The sequence below is a fragment of the Odocoileus virginianus genome, chromosome 1 (genome assembly GCF_023699985.2).
Source record: "Odocoileus virginianus isolate 20LAN1187 ecotype Illinois chromosome 1, Ovbor_1.2, whole genome shotgun sequence".
NCBI lineage: Eukaryota > Metazoa > Chordata > Mammalia > Artiodactyla > Cervidae > Odocoileus > Odocoileus virginianus.
In genome coordinates, this window is record NC_069674.1 from 77,053,927 (window position 1) to 77,073,635 (window position 19,709).

Here is a 19,709-nt window from a genome sequence, read left to right on the forward strand (position 1 = left end):
GGTAACTCAGTGGTAAAGAATCTGCCTGCCAAGCAGGAGACATCTTGAGGTAAAATGCAAATAATCCCATTTAAAAGCTATTAACACATTAGACACATTCTAGAAACGAAATAAGAAAAAAATCAATCCTAGTGACAAACAGTGAAGAAAGGCTTAGGATGATACAGAGAAAAATAAAGAGTAAAGAAGCTTCATAATAATGATAGATATCTTAGAACCAAAAAATGTTATCTGTTATAATTAATTGCTCCAGAAAAAAGTAAAAACTAAACTCAAGAGAACAGACAAAAAGATCTATTTAAAATATAAATGTATTTACCTAAAACAACACAAGAGTGAACATCTGGGTCAAAAGACTATTGTGTATTCCTGGAGATCATAAGTTCATATCCTGATATATCCAACTTAAGCTACTTCAAGTATACAGAAAGTGTTCTTTAAAAATCCAGGGGAAAAACTAAGTTCCCCCCAAAAAGAAACAGGCTGCTTTCCTAAAATATTTCAGACTGTGTAAAGGATATAGAACCTGTAATAATGAGTGAAAGAAAAAGAGATGAAAGAGAGATGAAGAAAGGGAATGAATGGAAAATTTGAAGGTGAAATCCAGGAGACCAATAAATAATGGAAAAGGAAAGTGGAAGAGAGTATAAGAGTATTGATCTCCTTTATGCAGAGAGTTACTACAATTAAAATCTGAAATGTAGTATTAAAATACATAATTACTTTCTCTCTTAATATTTTCAACTTTGCTTATTAAACTTAGTGAGACTGTTTATAGACTATGTCTAAAATATTTATTGAAACACTTTATATGACTAAAATACTTATTGAAATTAAGCTAGTCTTGTTTTTACTATATTACTTTTATTATATAATCATTTTTGACAAAGAACAGGAATAATTTAATTCCATGTTAACAAAATTGTGTGTGTCCCTTTATCTCTTTAGTTAACTGAAGTGCTCCAAGTAAGTGTAACTGTAAAATTGATTTATTTTTATCTTCCACAGCTTTCTTCTTTTTCATACTCTCTTGTGCTTTATTCTCCTTTAAGATATGCAGTGTTCTTTCAACTTTTCTGTTTTCTTAAAAAAGAGTTTATATATATTTTATTTTTGAAAAGCAGTGTTTTTGCATCTGTATGGAACATTTATATACATACTTATATCTAGATTTCCAACTAATTTGTATTTTTAGTAAAGTATATTTTAAGAAAACATTGCAATTAACAAAATACAATCATCATTTCACAACAAGAAATAAGGTTGATGTAATCCCCATTTTATAGATGAGAAAACAGTGACTTGAGGGTTTTAAGTAACTTGCCAAATTTAAAGTGCTAGGCAGAACTTTAAACTTCTGGTTTTAAGCACAGGTCTCTATTCTCTCATGAACACCTTATGCTTTCTTATGAATAATACTTTTAAAAACATTGGCTCATTTATGGAAATATTCATATAAACTATTTTAAAAGATATTATCAGAATGAAAGAATTTTCAGGAGTTCTTTGGCTATTTTATCTTACCTGGACATAGGACTTTAGAAAGAAAAGAGGCATAGCAAACAATTAATTTAGTTAGTTAAACAATAGCTGGAAGCTATAGTCTACCTTTACACACTAGATTATTGATATGAAAGGACAAAGCAGCAGTAAATACTTCCAGCAATATTCATTAGTTATATGAGATTCTATATGTAACTGGCTTAAAATTACAAAGTAATTTAGAATAAGTAAATTCATTAAGAAAATTTTTTTTTTTTTTTTTTTAAATTTTTATTAGTTGGAGGCTAATTACTTTACATCATTACAGTAGTTTTTGTTATACATTGATATGAATTAGCCATGGATTTACATGTATTCCCCATCCCAGTCCCCCCTCCCACCTCCCTCTCCACCCGATCCCTCTGGGTCTTCCCAGTGCACCAGGCCAGAGCACCCGTCTCATGCACCCAACCTGGGCTGGTTATCCGCTTCACCCTAGATAATACACATGTTTCAATGCTGTTCTCCTGAAACATCCCACCCTTGCCTTCTCCCAGAGTCCACAAGTCTGTTCCATACATCTGAGTCTCTTTTTCTGTTTTGCATATAGGGTTATCGTTACCATCTTTCTAAAGTCCATATATATGTGTTAGTATACTGTAATGGTCTTTATCTTTCTGGCTTACTTCGCTCTGTATAATGGGCTCCAGTTTCATCCATCTCATTAGAAGTGATTCAAATGAATTCTTTTTAATGGCTGAGTAGTATTCCATGGTGTATATGTACCACAGCTTCCTCATCCATTCGTCTGCTGATGGGCATCTGGGTTGCTTCCATGTCCTGGCTATTATAAACAGTGCTGCGATGAACATTGGGGTGCATGTGGCTCTTTCAGATCTGGTTTCCTTGGTGTGTATGCCCAGAAGTGGGATTGCTGGGTCATATGGCAGTTCTATTTCCAGCTTTTTAAGAAATCTCCACACTGTTTTCCATAGTGGCTGTACTAATTTGCATTCCCACCAACAGTGTAAGAGGGTTCCCTTTTCTCCACACCCTCTCCAGCATTTATTGCTTGTAGACTTTTGGATAGCAGCCATCCTGACTGGCGTATAATGGTACCTCATTGTGGTTTTGATTTGCATTTCTCTGATAATGAGTGATGTTGAGCATCTTTTCATGTGTTTGTTAGCCATCTGTATGTCTTCCTTGGAGAAATGTCTGTTTAGTTCTTTGGCCCATTTTTTGATTGGGTCATTTATTTTTCTGGAGTTGAGCTGGAGGAGTTGCTTGTATAAAAGTTTAATATGGAATTAAGATGGATTTTAAATACTAGGAATTCTGGCTTCTAACCCCATGAGATGGCAGGCCAGTTATCAAATATCTCTGCTTTGTATTTCTTCATATTGTAAAGTAGAAGTATATAATAATCTTACTTACAGACTATTTATAATATCACTTTGCACTTTATAGAATAATATATTTTAGACATTTTCTGATGTCATCTAAAGATTACTTAGTCCTAGCCCTCTTCTACCTGGAGAATCCCAGGGACGGGAGCCTGGTGGGCTGGCGTCTATGGGGTAGCATAGAGTCGGACACGACTGAAGAGACTTAGCAGCAGCAGCAGGAGCAGCCCTCTTCTAAACATCTTCCATCCTAGATGTTTGTCTGTTTACTCAGAGATTCTAAACCTACTCATTACAGAAAGTCTTGATAATGTGCTAATACCTGTCAATAACCAAAGTAGTGGTGCATATTAACTCATATATAATTACATTGTTTTGCATTTCACTTATTTTTACCCTATCAATTTCAAATCTAAATGATGAGCTAAAAATGTTACCACAACAAAAGTAAGTTAGTATAATACCTAAAATGGTAATTATTCAATAAGCATTAATTCTTATTTCTCAACATTTAATGCAAAGGAAGACCAGTTCTAGAAGTAATTGACAGTTTAGACCTAGCATGTGTTATCTATATCACTAGGCCAACTGCGCAATCTATTCAAAGCAAGCAAAAAAACAAAACAAAACAAAACAAATGTGTCTTGACATAGTCATATAAATCAATACTTTGTAAAAGGAAATTTCTTTAAAAAAAGGACTTCTACTTCACTGAGCCTGTTAGAGAGAGGAAGTAAGCTAACTATAATTTGTTCTATTCAATAGTCCTCTATAATTTCCAACCATGTATATCAACCCTACCCTAGAGTCTATAATAAATTTTACCTTCGATGCTGAAATTATACCTCTCTCTTCCAAAAGTTCAAATGGTACTCACTAATTTAACGGTGGTACCCAATAATTATCTAAAATTGGCACTTCCTTTTTCTTTACACCTTTGCCTTGAGTAGCAGGGAAAAGCTACAGATCTTTTAACAAGTCTGGTAATCTTATCTGTAATGAATTTTATCTCCTAGTAAATTACTATTTTCTAGAAGCTGTATTCAAGCCATTCATATGTTTTAAACTTAGTTCTCAGAAACATGTTTTCTGGACAAAGGCATAGAACATTTTATATGTAGGACTGAACAGAAGGAGTGAAGAATTATAGTTTTAAAGGCTTATTCTAGCAATTTAATGTTTGAAAGGGGGAAGAAGCAAAATGGAACTAATTTCTTCCTTCTGTAGTACATTAAATTCTATTTCAAGTACCCTCATGAAGCTGACTATCCATAAATCAGCTTGCTAATACAATGAAAATGACACTACATAGCAGCTCCATTATCTGACTCCTTTTCTACCTCTGTATAATAACAGATGACCCTAAATTCTTGATTCCAGTACTTTTTACAAAAACATACCATTAATAAAATGTTGGAGAATTTCCAAGACAGGATTTGTAAATGCTTCATGAAAAGATATAAATAATTTGTTTATAAAGAAATCCAATATATTTGGTTTTCCAAACAAAATGAATTCTCATCCTAAATATATTTTAAGAAATATAATTTTCTACTCTGTCACAGTTTAAGTATAGACTCATTTATAACCAAGTGAATAAATACTACTATGATATTTTAGATGACAATATAAAATGAATAATTTTAAAGTGATGTATGTAAAATTCAGTCACATTATCTCATTTGTCTTAAACCATTTGAAGTAGACAGAGGCATCACTAACTTCACTTTAAAGAAAGGAGACTGTAAAGTTGAGGTTGACTAATTTGCAAAACTCACATAGCTAAAAAAGATGTTTCCAACAAGACACCCCCAGGTTACTGCCAAAATCCTGATTATCTATTATGTGAGTGATGATGTGCCTAATTCACATGTATATTTGTGACTATGTATATGTTGAGGGGAGGAAAGTTTGGATTTTTTTTGGTGGGGGGTGGCTCAAGATTTGTGGGGAAGTTGTACTAGAAAGACCAGGTACAGACAGGATGAGCATTTGCTCACCCATTTCCTTTCCAAAGTATTAATTTGTGACTCATATACTTCTCAATTTGTTACATGTAGGAATTTACAATTTACTTGAATGGTATCAACAATGTATTCAATTTATTAAACAACTCTCCTATTTCAGGCATATTAAATCTGTAGACTACTGCCACCTTTAAAGAGTGTAGACTGTGCCTTATTTACCCTTGTCTTTTTAGCCTAGAAAAGACACCTAGAATATAGTGGATGTTTAATGGATGAATCTGTAAAAATTTTCTAATCTTTACAGCAAACCTACAAAACATGTATCATTTTCATTTAGCTCTTTGGAAAGTGACTTAACAGGCTTGAGGTAAAACTCATGTTCTTCCCATTAAATTAAGCTGAGGTCATAGATTTGGAGATTCTTCTGGGATTTTTTTTTCAAACTTATGGTTTCTCCTCAAATAAATGCTTTTTGTTAATGTATTAACTGCATTCTCTGTTTATATGCATATATAAGCCTTTGTTACTCAAAGTCATGGAGAGACATCCTAGTAGATAGTCATGTCTCAAGGCTGAGTGCAGCTGAAAGAGGCATTTTGTTATGCTTTCATTAAATGTTTTCTTCAGAGCATAAGAGTTCTGTAAGCTTTCATTAAGGGCTTTATTTGAAATAACCCAGATTCAAGGAGATATTTTATACAACAAGGCAGGCATTTGGGCCTAATGTGATTTAAGAGTTTTGTGAAAGTAGGACAGGACTGCACATTCTTTTCGTCTTCTTACATAAAGAAAGCCTTTCTTTCTGAGACAAAGCCAGAAAGAACATCATTTTAGAAAGAAAAACATAGATTCTTCTGATTGATCTCCAGTGTTTTGGCATTTTTTTTTTTTGTCCCTGTGGTACATGCTCCTTAGCATCCATTTTACTGTGACTGAAAATAACCAGAGTTCTTTGAAAAAAACAAAATAACTTTTGATTAAAACCTCCCATCCATTATCTTGTATAAGACCAAAAAAAAACAAGCCAAACTAAAACAACAACAAAAAACAGTAGCTGGTAGAGAATAGAAATTGAAAATCTAAAAGGACATTACATTTTAAATATTTGCAGTTATAAAACACCTCTCAAATGCATCAGGAAAACAAATCCTAAGAGGAGTGAAATAGGAGAGCTGGTATGATTAGTGTTAGTTGCTCAGTTGTGTCTGACTCTTTGCAACACCATGAACTATAGCCCACCAGGCTCCTCTGTCCATGGGATTCTCCAGGCAAAAATACTGGAGTGAGTTGCCATTTCCTTCTCCAATGTTCTTTACTCACTGGAAAAGACCCTGATGCTGGGAAAGATTCAAGGCAGGAGGAGAAGGGGACAACAGAGGATAAGATGGTTGGATGGCATCCTGGACTCGATGGACATGAGTTTGAGCAAGTTCCAGGAGTTGATGATGGGCAGGAAAGCCTGGCGTACTGCAGTCCATAGGGTCACAAAGAGTTGGACACAACTGAGCAACTGAATTGAACTAAATGTTCTTTTCTAGAGATGCATCAAGTGTAAGAAGACAGGCATTGTTTAGACTTCCCATCTAAACTTCTCTTGACCTTTGATCTAAAACCAGGAAGACTACCCACTTAGGAGAAGTGGGTATATTCTCTATTTACAGAAAAATCTTAACATCATCATGTAATGATTTTAGAAAATAAAATCACATAATAGCATAATGTTAGGGACACTAGAAGCTCCTATGAGAAAAACGGTTTGTCTTGGTAAGAGTGAAGCTGCTATCCCATTGTAGAATAATCTCCAGCTTCTCACAGGAATGGATGGTGATCAGGCAGTCAAGTAACCTCTGCAAAAACCTGAGAAAACCACCTAAATGACAGCTGATTATGAGAGTCATATGCTTACGTTGGCCCACTAGGTTATTTATATCATTTTGCTTTCTTTGTGCTTAGATTAATTCTGTCACTATTAACACACAGTAATTTTTATCCTCCTGTCAGTTTCAACTAATTCCCCACTTTATTTTATTTAACTAATGTTCCTTTCTATAAAACCATTTCTCATTCAGTTTTTGCAATAAGCACTTTGTCTCCCTTGACCTTAACTGGCATGCTAAGTAAAAGAATATATGATAATTCTACCTCAACTTTGAATTCTCAGCCTACTTGTACTGTATGTGTATATATTTGCTGCTCCCGTTCCCCTTTTCATCAGTCTTACCTTGCTTTGCCCAAGAACCCTTGTGAACTTCATCACCTAATTCACAGTGTTGTATAAAATTCAAAATCAATATTGTGATTCAGTTACACATATAAACATAGTTTTCAGATTACTTTCCATTATAGGTTATTACAAGATACTGGATATAGTTCTCTATTGTACAGTAAATCCCTTCTGCTGATCTATTTTATATAATAGTGTGCATATGTTAATCCCAACCTCTTAATTTTTCCTTCTCCCACTTGCCTTTCTCCTTTGATAACCATAAATTGTTTTCTATGCCTGATTTTATTTCTGCTCTGTATATAGATTCATTTGTATTATTTTTTAGATTACACATTTAAGTGATACATATTTGTCTTTGTCTGAATTACTTCACTTAGTATGATAATTTCTAGGTCTTCACTTAAGCAAAAAAGAGAAAGGGAGAGAATAGCCCTTGTCCTAAGGGCTTGGGGGTAGTTCACAGAGTCAGAGGAAAAAGCTTTTAGGGGTGCTGATGGAACAAAAAGAAGACTTCCCTAACAGAGTCAAGTGGAGTTTGCTTCATGGATAGCTTCTTAGAAAAGTCAAGGTGAAGAGTGAGCCTCAAAGGATGAATATATGTTTTCCAAGATAAAGCCATTTGAGAAGGGGTGATCATACTAAGTAAACAGCATGAGCAAATGAAAGCAATTTTGGTATTACAGGATATAAATATGGTATGTGTGCGTGCTAAGTCACCTCAGTCATGTCTGACTCTTTGCAATGCCATGGACTGTAGCCACCAGTCTCCTCTGTCCATGGGATTCTCCAGGCAAGGATATTGGAGTGGATTGCTGTGCATTCCTCCACGGGATCTTCCTGACCAAGGGGTTGAGCCTGCCTCTCTTATGCTTCCTGCATTGGCAGGCAGGTTCTTTACCACTCGTGCTACATGGGAAGCCAAAATACAGGTATAACAGGATGTAAATACAAAGGATGTAATATATCCAATCAAACACTAGAACATGCCAGGAGATAAACTGGAGAAGTTGTAGGAGGAGCTCGTTGTATTATTATTTTGTTGTGTTATTAATAGACTCTTTCTAGAGTCAGATGGCTCTGTGGTAAAGAATCCACCGGCCAATGCAGGAAACACAGGTTTGATCCTTCCTTGGTTTGGGAAGATCTCCTCGTGGGGTGCAGTTCATAGAGGTGAAAAGAGTTGGACACAACTGAGCAGACATGAGCAATGAGAGTCAGGGTAGACAAGAGGGGTCCACAGAAACTCTTTACAGTGGAGAGTGAAAAAGCCATATTAGTGCTATCAAAGATGATTTTGAAGATGATGATACTGTAGGTGAGGAGAACAGTTAGGAGACTGGAAAGCTCTTTGGGTGAGATGTGATGAAAACCTAAAATTGGGCAGTCACTGGAATGGAAAAATGGAAGACATTTTAAAAATAATTAAGAGGTAAAATCTTCAAGAATTTGGCAATTGCCCAAATGAGGAAATGAGACAGCAACTGGAAGAATAAAGTGACCAAATTTAAAATATACAATATAGGAAACACAATAAAGGACAGAAGTGGTATGGACCTAACAGAAGCAGAAGATATTAATAAGAGGTGGCAACAATACCCAGAAGAACTATACAAAAAATATCTTCATGACCCAGATAACCATGATGGTGTGATCACTCACCTAGAGGCAGACATCGTGGACTGTGAAGTCAAGTGGGCCTTATGAACCATCACTGCCAACAAAGCTAGTAGAGGTGATGGAATTCCAGCTGAACTATTCAAATCATAAAAGATGATGCTGTGAAAGTGCTGCACTCAATATGCCAGCAAATTTGGAAAAGTCAACAGTGGCCACAGGACTGGAAAAGCTGTTTTCATTCCAATCCCAAAGAAAGGCAATGCCAAAAAATGTTCAAACTACTGCACAGTTGCACTCATCTCACATTCTAGCAAAGTAACGCTCAAAATTCTCCAAGCCAGGCTTCAACAGTACATGAACCGTGAAATTCCAGATGTTCAAGCTAGTTTCAGAAAAGCCAGAGGAACCAAAGTGCCAACATTTGTTGGATCATTGAAAAAGCAAGAGAGGTCCAGAAAAACATCAACTTCTGCTTTATTGACTACGCCAAAGCCTTTGACTCTGTGGATCACAATAAACTGCGGAAAATTCTTCAAGAGGTGGGAATACCAGATCACCTTACCTACCTCCTGAGAAATCTGTATGCAGGTCAAGAAGCAACAGTTAGAACTGGACGTGGAACCTAAGACTGTTTGCAAATTGGGAAAGGAGTACATCAAGGCTGTATATTGTCATCTTGCTTATTTAACTTCTATGCAGAGTACATCATGCAAAATGCCAGGCTGGATGAAGCATAAGCTGGAATCAAGATTGCCAGGAGAAATATCCCTAACTTCAGATATGCAGATGATACCACCCTTATGGAAGAAAGTGAAAAAGAACTAAAGAGCCGCTTGAAAAAACTGAAAGAGGAGAGTGAAAAAGCTGATTTAAAACTCAACATTCAGAAAACTAAGATCATGGCATCTGGTCCCATCACTTCATGGCAGATAGATGGGGAAACAATGGAAACAGTGACAGACTTTATTTTGGGGGGGCTCTAAAATCACTGCAGATGGTGACTGATGCCATTGCTCTTTAGAAGAAAAAATATGACCAACCTAGACAGCATATTAAAAAGCAGAGACATTACTTTGCTGACTAATGTCCATCTAGTCAAAGCTATGGTTTCTCTAGTAGTCTTGTACAGATGTTAGAGTTGGACTATAAAGAAACCTGAGTACTGAAGAGTTGATGCTTTTGAACTGTGGTGTAGGAGAAGACTCGTGAGAGTCCCTTGGACTGCAAGGAGATCCAACCAGTCCATCCTAAAGGAAATCAGTCCTGAGTATTCATTGGAAGGACTGATGCTGAAGCTGAAACTCCCATACTTCGGCCACCTCATGCGAAGAACTGACTCATTTAAAAAGACCCTGATCCTGGGAAAGATTGAAGGCAGGAGGAGAAGGGAACGACAGAGGATGAGATGGTTGGATGGCATCACCAACTCAATGGACATGAGTTTAAGTAAACTCGGGGAGTTGGTAATGGACAGGGAGGCCTGGCATGCTGCAGTCCATGGGGTCGCAAAGAGTCGGACATGACTGAGCGACTTAACTGAACTGATAATTACTTTCCTCCTTAGTGTATGCTCTGCACACACACTCACATACTCATCAGGATGCAGAAGGATCTGATTCATCAAGCTTTCTACATTTGGAACAAGAGACCAATGTCACTATATATAGACAAAGTTAATTGAGTAAAATTTGTGTTCTCCTTCATTCAAACTCCATTTTACTCTTTAATTCATCTTTAAAATGTACTCTGAAGTGCTTACCAGATGGCCCTTTAAAGCATAGCCAATTCCTTCCTTTAAAATTGTGTGGAATGTAGGTTTGCATTTTATTATTTCCCTTCATCACTTTTTACACTGTCCTCTGTTAACACTTTCTCAGCTTCTTCATTTTAAATCATAATTATGTTTAACTACTGATCACTTACAGTGATCATCACTGTATCATTTTAGCTGTAAGATGCTAGTGCCCAGAGATGTTTTATTTGCACTTTGAGTTTGAATCATTTTTTGAACAAAGCCATCCATTTCTATTTGTCTTTTTAGAGAGATCTCAGAGTTGTCTATCCCCATTTTTTCCTACTGCTGACTTTGCCTGGATTCTAGTCCTTATCCTTTCTTACTTGGACCACTGAATTGCCTCCTAACTGGTCCCCTGACTGCAGACATGATCCCTTGGAATCCATCCTTCAGAGCAGCAAATCTGATCATGGAATTTTCCTTTGCTTCCAATTGCCTGTCTGCAGCATAGAGTCTAAATCCCTCCTGACAGTGTCTGAAACTTGTCAAATTATGTGAGCTGTGATTACCTTTCAAGCCTTGTCTCTCCAACACATAGCTCTGCTATAGTCACACAGAAGTTCCCACAGGTTCACCAAGAATTCACATTCTCTCATGTTACAGAGGTTTGAACTGCAAGTTCCCTCTTATTAAAAACCTTGCTAGCCCTCCTCCCATTAGATTACTCTCTACTTTTATTTCAAGAAGAATCTAAAAAAAAAAAAAAAAAAAAAAGTATTCCCTGCCAGGGAGGCTTTCCTTATCCAACCTAAAGCAGAGTGACAATATTGACATACATCTACCTGTCATAACTCATCCCAGTTGTACATGAAGCAGGGCATTGGTTCTTTCTAGGGGAGACTCAGCACTAATCATCTTCTGTAGAGTCAATGGGGCTTTGTGAAAAAAAGCACAACCAATAAAAATGAGGAGTTACTATACTTTCAAGTAGATAATCTAATTTTTAATTGAAGCAATATCATTTTTTTGGTTCCAGGGTAGTAAACTCCTTCAAAACTTGTCCATCAACATACAGGGCTAACAATACTTTTTAAGACATTTGGGTATAGCAGGTATATTAAAAGAATCTTAAGTTTTAAGATATTTTGTATAAATATCAACTTCAATTTAATAAGTGTATTACTAGGTTTGATTTATCCTTCAGTCTCTCAGAGTTTTAATGTCTTGACTCAAAAATATTTATTTTGTAGGTATTTTGTATAAGTCTCTGTGCTAGACATTGGCAATATCACAAATATTATAAGATTTATTTTAGAGGGTTATTATGAAAATAGGGCCACCAGATTTTTAAAGATCCCAGCAAAACCTTTAGCAAATAAATGTCAGTTGTAATGTTGCTCTGGTTATTGCTGTTACGGAGAATGTGCTGGGGTTTTTGAGGATAAGTCATCAAATAGAATGGATATATATATATATAATTCAATAGCAAGGATGTCATAATAAAATGTGTAAGGTAAAGCCATGTTACTTTGTTACTGCCAGTTAGTATTTCATACACCAATGACAGTTGTCTGGGCTTTAGAGAGCAAAGCAAATTACAGAAATCACAATGGTGTATTATTTAGTGGATAAGAAAGCATCTGCTTTTGATGATAACGGTCTAAAATTTCATTTGCTTGATACAGGAAAATACTCAAATGCAGAAGATGACTTGGGTAGATAGCAAAGCATTTTTTTTAATAAAAGATTTAAACAAGCAAATGCTTCTTCCCTATAATTGTACTGTTGCCAAGCAAATAATAGAATATGTGATGTTTTTAGAGACTAACAGTCAAACAGTAAGGAAGCAGTGTGCACTTTCCTCAGAACATATTATCTCCTGTGTTATTTGTTTATCTTTAAAATTGGTTTATTTTGGGAAAGTGCCACTTGGTTGAGCAAGGGCTACTTATGTGATATGTCGGTCTTTTTTTGGGTCAGTTCTACTATTTTTTTTAACTCAAATATAGGTTTTTTTTTTCTGTAGAAAGTTACATAAATATTCAAATGACTCTCTGGATCAAATAAATCAGAATGTTTCAGTTAGAGAAAGTAACTAATAATCTAAATAGTGGAAAAATGAATTATCATCAATGAATTTTGCATTTTCCAAAACTCTGAAATTTTCTTTTTGCTGGCTAAATGAATAAAATGCTAAAACTACTTGGTAGTTTGAATTCTGCAGCAGTTTTGTCTACAGAGATTTTGTATTTTATTGGTATCAGTTAAAGTTAGGTGTTTTAAACGTGAAAAAGCTTGCTCTATATAGCATTGGTGCTATGAGAATATATTTAGTGAGTATGTAAAATACTTAATTGTAGTAAATATTACTAAAAGCTTTCAAGAGAATTGATATTCATTACTATTTAGGCTAATAGTAGGAAGTTACTATTACTCATAACTTTTAGGAGAAATGGATATTCATTACTATTTAGGGTAGTTTGTGCTAGGTTGCTTTAGTCATGTCTGATTCTTTGTGATCCCATAGACTGTAGTCCACTCCATGGACTCTAGCCCACCCCATGGACTGCAGCCCACCAAGCTCATCTGTCGATGGGATTTTGCAGTCAAGAATACTTGAGTGGGCTGCCATTTCCTTCTCCAGGTGATTTTCCCAACCCAGCGACTGAACCCTTATCTCTTATATCTCCTATATTGGCATTCGGGTTCTTTAACACTAGTGCCTGGGAAGCCCTAATAGAAGGAAGCTATTTGGGGATTCCCTGGTGGTACAGACGGCAAAAAATCTGTCTGCAATGCAAGAAACTTGGGTTGGATCTCTGAGGTCACAAAGAGTGAGACATGACTGAGCATCTAACACTTCAAATCACTTCAGGAAGTTATTTATTGTAAACAATGCCATTTTCCCCCTCATACTTATAAATATGGTTTGATCACCATCCCTAATTTTTATTTCCTCATATATCAAAAGATTGAATCATTTTACATAATTTTATGACTTCTTCATAAAAAATCAATTCTCCCATGGCCCAACTCTTTTTACTTTGACCCAACTTCTCATTTCCCCTAACCCTTAATAACCCTGGAGAAGGAAATGGCAACCCACTCCAGTATTCTTGCTTGGAGAATTCTATGGACAGAGAAAGCCTGGGCAGGCTACAGTCCATGGGATGGCAAAGAATCAGACATGACTGAGCAACTAACACAACCCTTAATAAAGTTACAGAGAAGAATCTACTGTCAAGTCTTTATATCTGTTTCTTTGGTTCTTTTACATTCTTATTTCTCAAAGTAATTTTGTGTTGCCTTTATAATTTATTTATATTTAAATTTTGGTATGTCAAGATTTAGTCTTCCTTATCCTTGCAATATAGTTATGCCACAATCATGATTAAACTAATATTTGGCATGCACATTAATGTGACTAATATTGCTCACTTCTGAGACCAGTGCGTATTTCATGGAGTTCTTAAAGAATTTTTCCCGCTAAAATTATTAATTACTTTTACAATTTGCTTAGCTTTCTATGTACCTATACCTAAGTGTTCCCAAAATTTCCACGTGTATTAAACCCTTTGAAGGCCATTTTTCACTTAGCTAGATACTAACTCCGGTCAATTCCTTTCTTCCCCTTCCACACTAACATCCACTAACTTCCCCTGCCTCACTCATCATCCACCTGTAGTTAGAGCTCTCAGTATTTGACCAGCTTTTTCCACATATTCTCTCTGCCCACTGCATAACTACTGTCTTTAGAGTCTGCTCATTTCATCATTGATATCCGACCATTCTTTTCTCTACCCTTCTTGTCTCTTGGTTCCCAAACTGTATATATTTGTGCATGTAGGGTGGTCAGCATATGCGTGAGTGTGGTTTATTCTCTATGCTGGTGGAACATATCCTCAAGTAACTTCCAGATAGGTAGAATGGAGACCTAAAATTTTTTGAGAACTAGACATCCCAAACTGATTTTATTCAACCCATATACTTAATGGGTAGTTTGTGGATAGAATTTTAGTTTATATTCTCTTCCACTTGGAATTTCAAGGGCATTACCCATGACTCTCTTTTAAGTGTCTATTACTGCTGTTGAGACACTATATGAATTCTTATCCTTCCTCTTTTGTATGTAATATATTTTAACTATGTAAAATATATAATTATATATTTTAATGTATTATGTAATGTATTTTAAACAACTATAAACTAGTTGTTTATAGAAACATTTGGAATCTTCTTTGTATCTCCTGCTGTTTCAAGTATAGTAACTTTGTGGAAATTTTTAAAATCAGATAGAACAAGATTTAAAGTTGTTTTATAAGCTGCATAATGCCTATAATGTAATTGATATTAATCTTAGCTAACAGGCATAATCAGCAACAATGTTGATTATTTTCCTTTCCAATAATTGCAGACAGTTTTATAAATTTAAAATATTTTTCATGCAAAAGAGCTCTAACCATTAATATTAAAAAAGGATGGAAAATACAATGGGCAAAAGTCAGGAGATACTAGATTATATATCAGTAGATTTTAACTTTTGCCATTTAATTAGTTGACTCTGGGTGAATGGTTTCATTGTTCTGGGCCTCTGTTTCTATAACTTTAAAGTGGAAATCATTATTCTAGACTTACATCCCCCACTGTTTCATGAAAATGAATCAGAAAATGCATTCATGTTTTAAAGGCATTTAGAATAAAGTAAAACTATGTATCTGTAGTATTTATATGTCTTTTTTGTTAATTTTCCACATCTATGCTAAGAGAGTATTCTTGGTTTATATTCATTCACTACCCTGTACTATGTTTTAAAGTCCTTATTTTGATTCGAATGCCTCTCTCTCATAAATAAATCAGAGCGCTAACTCCCAATGCAAGTAGTTAAGGGACTTCTAGGCAATGAAGACATTTCCAGAAAATATTAAAAACTGCCATTCCAGATATTAATTTCAGAAAGTCTAAAATGTTCTGGGCTTACATTTAGCAATTTCCAATCCTTTAATTTGTGCTTATGGCTAAGAAATGGTCAAAATATATTAAAGAAATTTAATTCATTTCTAGTGGTCAGTTAATAACCTCCAGTGATGAATCTGTCTCAGGTAAAGACCCTGAATTATTTTTTATTTCAATAATAGACTGTTTTTAGAATATGCTTTCTATGTTAAATTCCCAGTGAGTACTTGAGGACTAGAAATCATTACCACTGAATTTTAAACTCAGGCGATTTAGGAAAGCATAATAAGGTCTAGGAAAGCCATCCTTCATGGAGAGGAGGCATTACTATACAAGGGGTCACATGAGAATTATTCTGGGAAGAAATGTGGTTTGAAACACTGTAATAAATATATATATAATCTTTTCAGAACAAACTGGAAGATGTAGGACCCTGAAAACATCTTTTCTGTTGGAATGCCAAAGGGAAAAAAAGAGAAGCCATTTGAGAAAACATGAGTTTAAAAGTCTTGGGAAAAAGCAGGCCAGGAGTAATCACTTACATGATACAGGCGATGACAGGGAGCTCTGTAGGCGGACTCTTTACCAGCTGAGCTGCCAGAGAAGCCCCAGGGACAGTGGTAGCTAGCATATACTGAGTATGAGCCAGTCACAGTACCAAGTACCTTACACTATTTCCATCACTCCTTGCAACACCCACTCATGGTAGATACTATTGTTATTCTGACTTTTGTAGACTAGGAACCAGAGACTTGGAAAATTTGAGTAAATTGTCTAATACCATACATATAAAAATAGTTACATTCACATTGACATTTAAAAATATATACCATGTCCATGAGTAAGAAAATATTACATGTCAAGGTGTCAATTTCCTCAAAACTATATTAGCATTGTAGTATAATTTCAACAAATATTCATGTGGAACCTCCTTTGCTTCTCAACAAAGAGTTTTTTAAAAAAATTGAAAAATGGCTAAAAGCAGTCTAATTTAGAAAAACCAAAAATAAAACAAGAATAACAATGAGACAGGCACTGACAGATACAAATAGAATGAAAGGTCAACAAAATGTTCCATTAAGGCCATTACCAGACATGAATATTCTTGAAAACTCTGAATATGATTGATACAGTATTTCATACTAGTTAGGAGAGGAAAGCTTATTACCTTATCACCTTGAATAAAAAAATTTACTTAATTCAATATTACCTTTCACACCACAAAAAAGCTAGAAGAAAACAGAAATAATTATGTACCTAGTATCCTCCATGTGGAAAAAGAATATTCAAGCAAATGATTAAAGAAGAAATAAATAAAATTATGAACTTGACCTCACATATTTTGGAATGTAAGTTTAGGAATAAAAGTCAGGTATTTAAATTTCCATTTTAAAGGGCTTGGGCACAACCCTTTGTTCACATTTGTGTTACTCACACCCATGGATTGAACACCCAGGGATTGTGCTACAATCTCAGCTTCACCCCCGGTGCTTACCCTGGGGCCATTAACAGCAGCATTTGCGGAGGGGCTCCTTGGATGTCCTAACAACGTCTGCTACTCTGTTCTAGTTGGGGGTCTTTCAGAATGGTTTTGTATTTTTGTCTCTCCAAGCTAATTTTTAAACAACCCAGTTGGACAAGGAACTTAAATTACATGAAAATTTTACATAGAGCACTTGTATATTCTAATCTACAAACCCCTAGAGAGATAACTATCATTTACTCCATTTTATTTTTCCTATTAGAGAAAATATTTGGAGAAAATTAAACAAACAAAACAAAACACTTTTTTGGTGTGTTTATGAAAACAAGACAGGACAGAGGACTCCAGTCCTGAGACCTAGATTTTTGTCTTGGTCAGGAAGTCATTTCTGTTCTACATTTGCCTCATAGACTTTGCAAAATATGTTCATACACTTAAGAAGGACTCATATTAATCACTGTTACAGTTACATGTATAGAAAGAGATACCTATATAGAATAGATGAGATACCAGTTAAAATGAGATTTGCATTATTTCTATATAAACCCTTATGCTTAATAAAATTTCCAATATTAAGTCAAATCTTGTTCTCCTTCCTAAACCCCTGCCCTCCCCCTACCAACCACATCCTTAGGTTGACATCCTTAGGTGATGTGCTTTCACATACTTAATTATCTGAAAGTACTTGCGAGTAGAATTTAGCATACTACTAAAATGGTAGAAGTTTATTTGTTCTGGCCCATTGAAAAGGAAAATTGAGTGATCAAATTCAGGCTTCCAAAGATACTTAAGAGAATAAGTGATTTATTAGAGTTATTTGTTCTTTAAATGCACACAGCCAGGCAAAGGAAGCCTCAAACAGAGTTGAAATCCTAACACCTCCTGCTAAAGCTTGTGAACATCTGGTTTAGGAGAATAAATGGGTCATGTCAGTCATTATATGTAATGTACATGGATACCCACCAGCAAAGAATAACATAATTAGAAATTTAAGAAATGTGCAAAGGGCCAAATTGTCTATTTTGAGTGTATTAGAAGTTTTCAAGGTAAACTGGGAAAATACCAGTACAATTGGAAAGTCTAATTGATTTGATCTAAATCTTTAAAGTGGTCTTGCATAAGCTCTCCCAAGAAGTGCATATTTTATCTTGATGTATATCACTCTTTTGGATTGGATCTAAATGTCTTTGTCTTATATCCACTTCTAATTTAATAATAGCTACAATTTAAAGAATATTAATCATGTGCCATACATGGTGCTTATTTGCTCTTTACATTGTGCACTTACTTAAACTATGGGCATTCAATCATTCATAGCAGATATATTTCACAAAAATTACTATTTTCCACTACAACTTAGATGAGAATTTCAGAACCTTTGATTGATCTTATATTCTGACACTGAATTAATCTCCTGCTAGGATTAAAATTTATGAGTCCATGCTGTACAGAAGATGAAACATTATTAGAAAAAAATGACTAAGAGGAAAACAGATTTTTAAAAAATCAGAACTCATAATAAGTTGACTTGTTTAATAAGTAGTACTTAGAAGTCAACATTAATATTAAAACAAAAACATACAAACAAACAAATCTGTATAGCATACAGATTCAACCAAAATCCAGGATAGTAAATTTTAACTTACCTTCAGTTTCTGCTAGTCCTATGCCTACTCCTGTCTGTTTTATAGGCTCTTGCCCATTCTGTCCCATCTTTCCTCTGTTTAGAAAGGAAATAAAAGTTTATATACTTCAATTATGATCTTAAATGCAAATGTGAAGTCTAAGTTTGAAAAAATAGAATGTGACATTATATATTCAAACCTGCAACAAATTACTTGAATGGCATATATAAACATAATAAATTGATTACTATCATGTTAACTTTAAAGTAGATATTTGTTCATTATTCTTATTTAGGCTAAACATTGTACCTCAAAATTCAGTGCTCTATTCATGGACTCATTTGTCAAAGACCAGACCATCATGAAATCTTCTAATTTCATTTTGGAATGGGGATTTTTTTTTTTTTTTTTTTTTATCATTTTTAACTCAAGAAGGAGGAGGGTATTTTTTGGATCTACACTTTGTTATGATGAGTTGTATAGATCTTTTGGTGAGAAGGGAAATTTTGAATTGCATAACTTAAAATAATATTGAAATAATATGGATGTTTATTTCTTTCAGATCCTTCCTGTGCGTAGCTTATTGGCTTTTGAAGTCATCCTGCTTGGTCTCTACTTCTGACTCTATTACTTTATGCTGTCATTTAAAGTAAATCTACTTCTGGTGAAGACTATTTCTTCTTTTGTAATTTAAGGATAGTAACATGAGTTACAGTTTGGTTATGAGAAAATCACATGGAACATGTATATAAGTGCTTAGCACAGTGACTGAAACAGCATAATATTCAATATATATAAAGGTCTGATAGGTACTTGCATACATAATGGCTTTAGAATTCAGCCAAAGGCTGCAAACCATTTTTAGGTTTGGCCTTCAACTTCTTTTTGAAGGACAAACAGATGAAGAACTCAGGATTCTTTAAGCCCTGTGAGTTCAGAATATTGATAATGTAACAGCCAAAAGATTATAGGCACTTCTTATTTCTTCAGAGAAAAAGTTACATGGCATACAAAAGATTCTGAAGTTGCCCTTATATGTAGTTATATAAGATGTTCTAAAAAGATGGACTAAAAAGGTTTAAGGGTTTTTTAAAAAGGTGCTTGATCAAAGAAATGTCTTGATATTATACTTTCCAGACAGTAATTCTAACACAGCAGTATTTACTAACAATTCATTTTTATTCTCACAAAAATATTTAATTTGCCTAACGAGC

The 19,709-nt window shown here is 34.8% G+C and overlaps 1 protein-coding gene across 4 annotated transcripts in view; it reads right to left on the reverse strand.

Moving 5' to 3' along the window:
- PCLO (piccolo presynaptic cytomatrix protein) overlaps positions 1-19,709 on the reverse strand; it is a 370,863-nt gene that overhangs the window by 14,766 nt on the left and 336,388 nt on the right. For all 4 annotated transcript variants that reach the window (XM_070470006.1, XM_070469997.1, XM_020878346.2 and 1 more), the window contains one exon: positions 18,517-18,590. In XM_070470006.1, the coding sequence (XP_070326107.1) occupies positions 18,517-18,590 (74 nt within the window). The remainder of the gene's footprint in view (positions 1-18,516; positions 18,591-19,709) is intronic.